Below are 11,023 nucleotides of genomic sequence, written 5' to 3'. Positions count from 1 at the left end.
ACAACTGTTATTGTAGTGTCTTCATTATTACAGTGCCTTCAGAAAGTATTCACACCCCTTGACATTTTCCACATTTTGTGTTACAGCCTGAATTTAAAATGAGATTTTTTTCAGTCACTGACCGACTCACAATACCCTATAATGTGAAAGTGTAATTATGTTTTTAGAAAATTTTACAAATTAATAAAAAATGAAAAGCTGAAATGTATTGAGTCAATAAGTATTCAAACCCTTTCTTATGGTAAGTTTAAAGTTCAAGAGAAAATGTGCTTAATAAGTCACATAAAAAGTTGCATGGACTCTGTGTGCAATAATAATGTTAAACATGATTTTTGAATGACTACCTCATCTCTGTACCCCACACATACAATTATCTGTAAGGTCCCTCAGTCAAGCAGTGAATTTCAATCACAGATTAAACCACAAAGACCAGGGAGGTTTTCCAATGCCTCGCAAAGAAGGGCACCTATTGGTAGATGGGTAAAAAAATAAAAATAAAACAGACATTGAATATCCCTTTGAGCATGGTGAAGTTATTAACTAACCTTTGGATGGTGTATCAATACAAAGATACAGGTGTCCTTCCTAACTCAGTTGCCAGAGAGGAAGGAAACCGCTCAGGTATTTCACCATGAGGTCAATGTTGACTCTAAAACAGTTACAAAGTTTAATGGCTGTGATTAGAGAAAACTGAGGATGGATCAACAACATTGTAATTACTCCACAATACATTTTAGTCATTTAGCAGACACTCTTATCCAGAGCGACTAACAGTTAGTGAGTGCATACATTTTTCATACTGGCCCCCTGTGGGAATCAAACCCACAACCCTGGCGTTGCAAGCACCATGCTCTACCAACTGAGCTATAGGAGGGACCAATACTAACCTAAATCACAGTGAAAAGAAGGAAGCCTCTACAGAATACAAATATTTCAAAACATGCATCCTGTTGGCAACAAGTAATACTGCAAAAAATGTGGGAAAGGAATTAACTTTTTGTCCTGGATACAAAGTGTTATGTTTGGGGCAAATCCAATACAGCACATTACTGTTCTACAGCTGCACCATCGAGAGCATGCTGACTGGTTGCATCACCACCTGGTATGGCAACTGCTCGGCCTCCGACCGCAAGGCACTACAGAGGGTAGTGCATACGGCCCAGTATATCAGTAGGGCCAAGCTTCCTGCCATCCAGGACCTCTATACCAGGCGGTGTCAGAGGAAGGCCCTAAAAATGGTCAAAGACTCCAGCCACCCTAGTCATAGACTGTTCTCTCTGCTACCGTACGGAAAGTGGTATCAGAGTGCCAAGTCAAGTTCCAAAAGGCTTCTTAACAGTTTCTATCCCCAAGCCATAAGACTGCTGAACAGCTAATCAAATGGCTACCTGGACTATTTGCATTGTTCGTAATTGTTAAGGACTGGGGAGTTTTTTTTGCATAAAAAAGAAATGGAATGGAGCTAAGCACAGGCAAAATCCTAGAGGAAAACCTGGTTCAGTCTGCTTTCCACCAGACACTGGGAGATTAATTCACCTTTCAGCAGGACAATAGCTTAAAACACAAGGACAAATCTACACTGGAGTTGCTTACCAAGAAGACAGTGAATGTTCTTGAGTGGCCAAGTTACAGATTTGAATAAAATCTTCTTGAAAATCTATGGCAAGACCTGAAAATGGTTGTCTAGCAATGATCAACAACCAATTTGACGGAACTTGAAGAAATGTAAAAAGAATAATGGACAATTGTTGCACAATCACAGTGTGGAAGCTCTTAGAGACTTACCCAGAAAGACTCACAGCTGTAATCGCTGCCAAAGGTGTTCTACAAAGTATTGACTCAGGAGTGTGAATACTTATGTAAATTATATATTTCTGTATTTCATTTTAATAATATGCCATTTAGCAGACGCTTTTATCCAAAGCGACTTACAGTCATGCGTGCATACATTTTTTTTTTTTTGTGTATGGGTGGTCCCGGGGATCGAACCCACTACCTTGGCGTTACAAGCGCCGTGCTCTACCAGCTGAGCTACAGAGGACCAATACATACCATTTTCAAATCATTTGCAAAAATTTCAATAACATGTTTTCACTTTGTCATTATGGGGTATTGTGTGTAGACGGGGACATTTTATCAATTTTGAAATCAGGCTGTAACACAACGAACTGTGGAATAAGTCAAGGGGTACAAATACTTTCTGAAGGCACTGTAACTCCCTCAGTGACAGTTCTGTCTTCCCTCCCTCAATATAAAGTGTTAGTTCTATAGTGGCAATAGACTACATTAATATTGATGTTGACAGTTATTTTAAGAAGCTGCATTGAGGATATGTGGCCTCTCAGAGCCATTATAGCTTTCTGCACTGTAAACTATACTGCCTTACCAAGCATGCTTTATCATGTGGACAAATAGCCTGCCTCCACTGTGTTGTTATACAACAGCACCTCCTGTTGGTGTGATATTAGTAATGTATCCTTGGCTCCAGTCCAGTCGCTGTATTTCACAATGCTAGTCTCTGAGCCAACTGCCCTGTGGGTTTACCCTGATACATGTTCTGTCAGGGAGGGGAGAGAGAAACTGACATGCTGTGTGTGTGTGTTTGTGGGGTATGTGTTTGTGAGGACTGAACTTGGGTCGAGCCCTGAGAGCTCAGTAATGGAGTCGTCTACGACCACGGAGGCTCTGAAAGTGAAGCTCAGCCACCTTATCCTGCTGTCCCTCTGTATCCCAGCCTGCACTGGGCTCCCTGGAGGTGAGTCTCAGATCTGAGTATGTCAATGACCTTGGTGGTGCTCAATTCAGCCCTGTACCTTTCAAATAAGCTGCTGGCTATTCAATGCTCTGCTTGACTGTCTGTCTTTCTGTCAGTCTGACTGTACTTGCGTACAGAGACTATTTACAGTCTCGTCTGTGCAGTAATGGCAACTTTTCAACCACCCATGGTCTTCATTGGGCTTCTTCCTTTTCCTATTATTTGTACTCTGTTCCTGTGGAAGTTTGTTGGGTGTCTATCAATTTACAGTCTATGTAGTGTGAACAGTAATGTCCCGTCCTGACAGCTCCAGTGTTCCTGAGCAGACAGGAGGCCAGTGGGTTGCTCCATCATCAGCGCTCGCGGCGTGCTAACAGCCTGCTGGAGGAGCTGAGACTGGGTGACCTGGAGAGAGAGTGTCTGGAGGAGCAATGTGACTATGAGGAGGCACGGGAGATCTTCACCCTCCCCGAACACTTGGTGAGTGAAAACTGAATGATCAGATGGAATCTGAGGAAGCAGGTTCTCCATATTTGTCCCAGAACAGTAGAATCTTTTGAAATAGCCCTCTCTCTCGTTTTATGCAGGAGGAGTTCTGGAAGAGCTACTCAGGTAGGCTAACGTCAGGGGACTCAATGCTACACTCAAGTTGAACTTACATTTGGCCAAATCTACATATATTTCTCATTTCTCATTATAATGGTTATAATAATAATCTAGTCTCTATCTGTAGCGGTGGATCAGTGTGAATCTGGCCCCTGCTTGAATGGGGCTACCTGTGTAGGTCAGGTGAACACCTACATCTGTATATGTCTCCCTGGGTTTGAAGGACGGAACTGTGGCCAAGGTAGGTACAACACACCTGTATCTGTTTGTCAAATCACTGAAATTGGCTCTTGGATCTTCTTCAATAATGGTTTCAATTTCTCTTGTCTCTTGGTTCCTGTCTGTCTCTGTCTCTACTTCCACAGCCTTCAGGAATTCTTATGATGGCTGTCTGTATAGAAATGGGGGATGTGAGCACTTCTGTACAGAGTTTCCAGACCTTTCTCACTGTTGTCACTGTGCCCCTGGGTACAGACTGGGCAATGACAGCAGTAGCTGCATACCCAAAGGTCTGTATCACACTGGGCCAAACCCTAACAACTACAACTTCCAACAGCCATGTGCTTCTTGAGGCCATCTCCATACAAGCTGCATCTTCTCCTTTTGTAGTCCTTCTCTTGCCTGTATTCTCTCTTTATCCTCAACTCCTAACCTCTCACCCTCACCCTCATTCTCACTCTCTCGCTCTCTCTCTCTCTCTCTCTCTCTCTCTCTCTCTCTCTCTCTCTCTCTCTCTCTCTCTCTCTCTCTCTCTCTCTCTCTCTCTCTCTCTCTCTCTCTCTCTCTCTCTCTCTCTCTCTCTCTCTCTCTCTCTCTCTCTCTCTCTCTCTGTAGTCCTTCTCTTGCCTGTGTTCTCTCGTTATCCTCCACCCTTAGCCTAACCTCTCTCTCTCTCTCTCTCTCTCTCTCTCTCTCTCTCTCTCTCTCTCTCTCTCTCTCTCTCTCTCTCTCTCTCTCTCTCTCTCTCTCTCTCTCTCTCTCTCTCTCTCTCTCTCTCTCTCTCTCTCTCTCTCGCTCTCTCTCCTCTTAGTTCCGTTCCCCTGCGGAAGAATTGTGAAAACGTTCAGGCCCGGGCCCCGAATTGTGAAAGGCACTGTGTGTCCTAAGGGAGAGTGCCCATGGCAGGTATAGCATTGCACTGTAGTTATAGACTGACCAACACGTGGCTAGATCCAGAACTATGTCTGTCTCACACTATCCTCTCCCTCTGTCACTGCAGGTTATGCTGCAGTACATGAATGAATATAAATGTGGGGGGATCCTCTTGGCTCCACAATGGATCCTTACTGCTGCCCACTGTGTGTGGCACACGACTGCCTCCCATTGGCAAGTCACAGTGGGTGAGTGGGCAAATAGTATTACAGTGTTCTCTTAAACCCTCCCAGTATCTCAGCTGCCACAAAACCCAATGCTATCTATCACCTCTGAGTGTCCACTGTCCACTGATCCTGACTTCCTCCCCCTTCAAGGTGAACACAACCGTGCGAAGAAGGAGGGCACGGAGCAGGTTCGGCGGGTGACAAGGATGCTGATCCACCCCCAATACAACCACACCTCCACGGACCGGGACCTGTCTCTGCTCTACCTCAAGAGGGAAGTAGTGCTAGGACCCTTTGCGGTGCCTGTGTGCCTGCCCGCCTTGGACGGCTCCTTCGGGCGCACGCTGGGGACCGTGCGCACCTCCGTGGTGAGTGGCTGGGGCCGCCTGGCTCAGTCGGGACCCCCGTCCACTCTGCTCCAGAGGCTGGAGGTTCCTCGGGTCCCCCTACAGGAGTGTCGCACCACAGGCCTCAATGTGACCAGGAACATGCTGTGTGCTGGGTTCAGGGGCGGGAAAAAGGATGCGTGCCAGGGGGACAGCGGAGGCCCGCTGGTCACCCGCTACAAGAACACCTGGTTTCTGACGGGCGTGGTGAGCTGGGGTAAAGGGTGCGCCCAAGAGGACGTCTACGGAATCTATACCCGTGTCGCTAACTTCCTGGACTGGATCAATCAGACCATGGCGACCGGCTGAGTTGGGGTGTCCATTTAAAAACACCCCTCCAAAAAACACTAACAGACCTCCTCAGAGGTTGATGCTGGATAATAGTCCAAGACATAATCCTGCACCAAACTAGAATCTGGATTAATATATAAACTATGAATATAATGATGACAGTTTCTTAGATAAACCAATGGTAAACTAAAATATCTATTTTATTTGATCCAAGTATTAATGTCTGTGTTTGATGAAAATTACAGTTGCTACAGAATAAATAAATAGTTATTTGAAAATAAAGTGTTTTCCTAACTGATAAGAAACATGACACAATTAAGCGGGCATGTAGCCATGAGATCAGGGATGAAAAAGTGAAAGAGTGGGAGGGGCTGTGAAAGGGGGAGGAATAACCTCCGTAGGGTCAGTGACAGACAGGGGAAGGTAAGCATGTTTTAGAGGAGGGTTAGGGCCCAAATCAGGATTTTGTCCAGACTTTGAACCTGTGGACTGAGAGGAACAGAGAGCGACAGTGTGGTTAGATATTCTGAGGGTAGTCATCATGTGGTTTCATGTTCTCTGTCTTACACTAAGTATTTGCTGCTGTCATCCCGCCTCAGGTAAGTTAACTTACCCCTACGTATGTGTGTGTGTGTGTATGTGTGTGTGTAGTGTGTGTAATAATGTGTTAATTTATGTACAATACATATCTACCTCTCTGTCGTCTTCCTGTTTGCTTGTGCATGTGCATGCAGTTTGTGCAAATGCGTGTCTGTGTCTGTGTGTGTGTCTGTCTATCTGTGTGTGTCTGTGTGTTTGTGCATATGTGTCTTTGTGTGTGTGTGTGTGTGTACAACTCCCCTCTCCTCCGGTCTTGCAGTGTTCTTGGGGCGGGATCAGGCCCATGGCCTCCTCATCCGGCCTAAGCGTGCCAACTCCGGCTGGTTCGAGGAACTCAAAAGGGGGGACCTGGAGCGAGAGTGCCTTGAGGAGAAGTGTTCCAAAGAGGAGGCGCGGGAAGTGTTTGAGCACAAACAGGCCACGGTCAGTGCCTGGTTGATCCACAATCTGATCATGAACAGACCATAGTCTGCATGATAGGGAAAAATATCAATAATGAGTATGAACATGATTCCTACCTGATATCCTCAGTGAATTGTCCCCATTCTCTCTCCTTAGGAGGAGTTCTGGAAAAACTACAATGGTGAGCTTCTGTACAGTGTGTCATTTCATTCTCACTACTGAAAGCTACAGTCACAAATACCCAGACACCACCACTATCTTTTAATCTTTTAACGTCTTTGTTGATCATGAGATCCCAAATGTACACAAATGGTTTCATACTTACAGTTCAAGACAGCTGCCAATCTGACCCCTGCCAGAACAATGGAAGCTGCTCTAGCATATCAGGATCTTCTTACACCTGCCTGTGCCTGCCAGGCTTCAGTGGACGGAACTGCGAGCTAGGTAAGAGTTCTTGATGGGAGAAGTTTCTGTGGAAACTTTAGTTTCTAAGGTTTCTTTTTCCCATTTACGTACATAAACCCATTCTTTATGTCAGCATTCAAGGCCATTCCTGACTCCTGCTTACATGAGAACGGGGGGTGTGAGCACTTCTGCGAGGAAGAGGGGGGCCGACGCAACTGTTCATGTGCGGACGGCTACTTCCTGGGAACTGATGGACAGTGTTGCCTGACACAAGGTTAGCAGTCACAGCCACAGGCCATGTGACAATGTCAACTTTGTATGACCAATTGTATTGTCATCATGTATGATGTTATCTGTGGATGCGTCCCAAATGGCACCCTATGTCCTATACACTGAGTGTACAAAACATTAGGAACACTTTCCTAATATTGAGTTGCAACCCCTTTTGCCTTCAGAACAGCCTCAATTAGTTGGGGCATGGACTCTACAAGGTGTCGAAAGCGTTCGACAGGGATGCTGGCCCATGTTGACTCCAATGCTTCCCACAGTTGTGTCAAGTTGATTCTTTGTCCTTTGGGTAGTGGACCGTTCTTGATACACACGGGAAACTGTTGAGCGTGAAAAACCCAGCAGCGCTGTAGTTCTTGAGACACTCAAACCGGTGCGCCTGGCACCTACTACCATACCCTGTTCAAAAGGCACTTAAATATTTTCTCTTGCCCATTCACCCTCTGAATGGCACACATACACAACCTATGTCTCAACTGGCTCAAGGCTTATAAATCCTTCTTTAACCGGTCTCCTTCCTTTCAGCTACACGGATTGAAGTAGATTTAACAAGTGACATCAATAAGGGATCATAACTTTCACCTGGATTCACCTGGTCAGTCTATGTCATGGAAAGAGCAATTGTTCCTAATGTTTTGTACACTCAATGCATAGTGTAGTACTTTAAAAAAAAGTAGTGCACTATATAGGGAGATAGGGTGCTATTTGGTATGTACCCTGTGGTTGTAGAATATGCAGTGCATTCGGAAAGTACTCAGACCCCTTGACTTTTTCCACATTTTGTTACGTTACAGCCTTTTCCATCAATCTACACACAATACCCCATAATGACAAACCAAAAACAGGTTTTTAGAAATGTTTGCTAGTTTATTTTTAAAAAACGGACATCACATTTACAAGTATTCAGATCCTTTACTCAGTAATTTGTTGAAGCACCCTTGGCAGCTATTACAGCCTCGAGTCTTCAGGGGTATGACGCTACAAGCTTGGCACACCTGTATTTTGGGGGTTTCTACCATTCTTTTCTGCCGATCACATCAAGCTCTGTCAGGTTGGATGGGGAGCGTTGGTTGCTGTACAGCTATTTTCAGGTCTCTCCAGAGATGTTCGATCGGATTCAAGTCCAGGCTCTGGCTGGGCCACTCAAGAACATTCAGAGACTTGTCCCGAAGCCACTCCTGCATTGTCTTGGCTGTGTGCTTAGGGTCATTGTCCGGTTAGAAGGTGAACCTTCGACCCAGTCTGATATCCTGAGCGCTCTGGAGCAGGTTTTCATCAAGGATCTCTTTCTGTACTTTGCTCCGTTCATCTTTGCTTCTCCCATCTCCACAGAGGAACTATTGAGCTCTGTCAGAGTGAACATCGGGTTCTTGTTCACCTCCCTGACCAAGGCCATTCCCCCCCGATTGCTCAGTTTGGCCGGGTGGCCAGCTCTAGGAAGAGTCTTGGTGATTCCAAACTTCTTCCATTTAAGAATGATGGAGGCCACTGTGTTCTTGGGGACCTTCAATGCTGCAGACATTTTTTCATCCCTTCCCAAGATCTGTGCCTCTACACAATCCTGTCTCGGAGCTGTACGGACAATTCCTTCGACCTTATGGCTTGGTTTTTGCTCTGACATGCACTGTCAACTGTGGGACCTTATATAGACAGGTGTGTGCCTTTCCAAATCATGTCCAATCAATTGAAGTTACCACAGGTGGACTCCAATCAAGTTGTAGAAACATCTCAAGGATGATCAATGGAAACAGGATGCACCTGAGCTCAATTTCGAGCCTCATAGCAAAGGATTTGAATACTTACGTAAATAAGGTATTTCAGTTTTTTATTTGTAATACATTTGCAAAAACTTCTAAAAAACAGGTTTTGCTTTGTCATTATGGGGTATTGTGTGTAGATTGCTGTGTTTTTTTAATTTATTTAATCTATTTTAGAATAAGGCTGTAACGTAACAAAATGTTGAAAAAGTCAAAGGGTCTGAATACTTTTCAAAGGCACTGTATGACCACTGGTCTCTCGTTGCTCCAGAAACAATGGCCTGTGGGAAGGTTCCTGTCCTGAAGGGCAGCGCCTCTGAGAAGGGAGACGGCCCGTTGGACCTCCGTTCACGTATCGTGGGGGGAACAGAGTGCCCTAAGGGTCACTGCCCCTGGCAGGTACTGAATGAACCAGTGACCTGAGCTCAGAGGCAAAGCGGCGGACATGTTTATGTATCTGATGTAGAGGTGAAGTCCCTTTGTCCACGGTGTGTGTTTCTACAGGTGTTGTTAGTGAGAAATGGGAAGGGCTTCTGTGGAGGAGTCATCTACAAACCCACCTGGATCCTCACTGCCTCTCACTGCTTGGAGAATATCAAGGCCCAGCACCTGAAGGTGGTGGCAGGTATGGACTGTATTTCTTTATAAAGAGTAAACACACCTGTTGTGTGTTGAAGTCTGAGTTGTTTCAAAGATCTTGACAACCTTTTATGCATGTACCCAGGTGAACACGACACAGAAATAGAGGAGGGTACAGAACAGACCATAGATGTAGCAGAGATCATCATGCACAAGAGCTACGTGTCAGACACGGCGGACAGCGACATCGCCCTGCTACGTCTGAAGACGGCCATCACCATCACGCCTTTCGCCGTGCCCATCTGCCTGCCCACCCGCTCGATGGCGGAGCGTGAGCTCTGGGCCATCAACCTCCACACAGTGAGTGGGTGGGGCCGGCGCAGCGAGAACGGCCCTACGTCGCGTGTCCTCCGGCGGCTGGAGGTGCCACGTATACGTACCCAGGACTGCGTTGAGATGAGCGGTGTCACGCTAACGGCTAACATGTTCTGTGCCGGCTACATCGAGGGCAGGCAGGACTCCTGTAAGGGGGACAGCGGCGGACCACTGGTCACCCGCTACAGAGACACCACATTCCTGTTGGGTATCGTCAGCTGGGGAAAGGGGTGCGCCCGGCCGGGGAACTATGGGATTTACACCCGCGTGTCCAACTACCTGGACTGGATCCACAGCTACACGGCAGAGCAGCCGACAGCGCAGCCGACAACGCAGACGCAGAACACCACGGCCAATCCAAATGCAGTCTTATAAGTGTCACAGAACAGGAGCAGAGCTGAGCCCAGTACCTTATTGGGTTAAACTTGTAGTATATCTCTGAAACCATGTTTGGCTTTCTGATTATAGTATATATATTTATTATGTTTCTCGTGCTTTGACTACACTTTCTAAAGTTTTTCTGTATGTTTGTTGATTTTATGATTTGATTTCCCTCTGATAAAAAAAAAGAATAACTCTTGATTGATGCCAAAGTAAACTGACCCTTCTGCTGTGTCATGATAACCATTAAGGCAAACTGACTCTTACGTAAGTTGGTGTTCAATTACAATGCATTTGCCATCTGTCGTGAACATTTTTACACAGGGACACTCAAAGTCAATCTTAAATGTAGCATTGTTTATTGCCAGCGTGCTGGAGAGTTTCCAACAAACTTAATGCACCATAGTGAACGTCTGTCAGAAGCTCTAATGGGGCAGTCCCGTTAGTTCTCTTATATACTGCAGACGAGTCATATTTGCATGATTTAGCTTATTCATAATTAATTCAGCCTTAACATTTGCTTCATTCATGTGACCGACCAATACTGGGTCATGCATGTGACAGACCAATACCTCACGAGGCTTCTTCTCTAAGGTGAGACCTTGAAACTGAGCTATCAAAACAAGGTTCTGGGCGTACTGCCAAATTGCAGATACTGATAGTGAGGGTTCGTTCAATCAGTCACGGTTATTAGAAAAGCACAAACATAGAACACAGAAATGTATAAAATAGAAAAGCACCAACATAAAATGTTCCATCACACATCTTAAAACAAAGCTGCTTGCATTCTGCTCAGACCCGGCAGGCTATTTTTGTGTGTTATAAGAAAGGGATAGTCCATTGGCTAGCAGGCCAAAATGTCCATATATTTGTCCGCTT

The 11,023-nt window shown here is 45.6% G+C and overlaps 2 protein-coding genes across 2 annotated transcripts; both read left to right on the top strand.

Annotated features, from left to right (window-relative positions):
- The first annotated feature begins 2,577 nt into the window (after nucleotides 1-2,577).
- Nucleotides 2,578-5,639, top strand: f7l (coagulation factor VII, like). Its single transcript, XM_041859217.2, has 8 exons — nucleotides 2,578-2,755; nucleotides 3,063-3,235; nucleotides 3,343-3,367; nucleotides 3,489-3,602; nucleotides 3,727-3,870; nucleotides 4,392-4,486; nucleotides 4,581-4,701; nucleotides 4,831-5,639. The coding sequence occupies exons 1-8, from the start codon at nucleotides 2,659-2,661 to the stop codon at nucleotides 5,373-5,375; spliced, it is 1,314 nt and encodes a 437-aa protein (XP_041715151.1). The 5' UTR covers nucleotides 2,578-2,658; the 3' UTR covers nucleotides 5,376-5,639.
- Nucleotides 5,640-5,823: 184 nt separating this feature from the next.
- On the top strand, nucleotides 5,824-10,446 carry f7 (coagulation factor VII). Its single transcript, XM_041859218.1, has 8 exons — nucleotides 5,824-5,956; nucleotides 6,217-6,380; nucleotides 6,516-6,540; nucleotides 6,687-6,803; nucleotides 6,898-7,038; nucleotides 9,081-9,208; nucleotides 9,314-9,434; nucleotides 9,534-10,446. Exons 1-8 carry the CDS (start codon nucleotides 5,899-5,901, stop codon nucleotides 10,136-10,138), a joined length of 1,359 nt encoding a protein of 452 aa, XP_041715152.1. The 5' UTR covers nucleotides 5,824-5,898; the 3' UTR covers nucleotides 10,139-10,446.
- Nucleotides 10,447-11,023: the final 577 nt, after the last annotated feature.

Source organism: Coregonus clupeaformis, chromosome 31, assembly GCF_020615455.1.
Source record: "Coregonus clupeaformis isolate EN_2021a chromosome 31, ASM2061545v1, whole genome shotgun sequence".
NCBI classification, from domain to species: domain Eukaryota; kingdom Metazoa; phylum Chordata; class Actinopteri; order Salmoniformes; family Salmonidae; genus Coregonus; species Coregonus clupeaformis.
The sequence above is the reverse complement of the archived record's forward strand: the minus strand, read 5'-3'. Positions and strand labels throughout refer to the sequence as shown.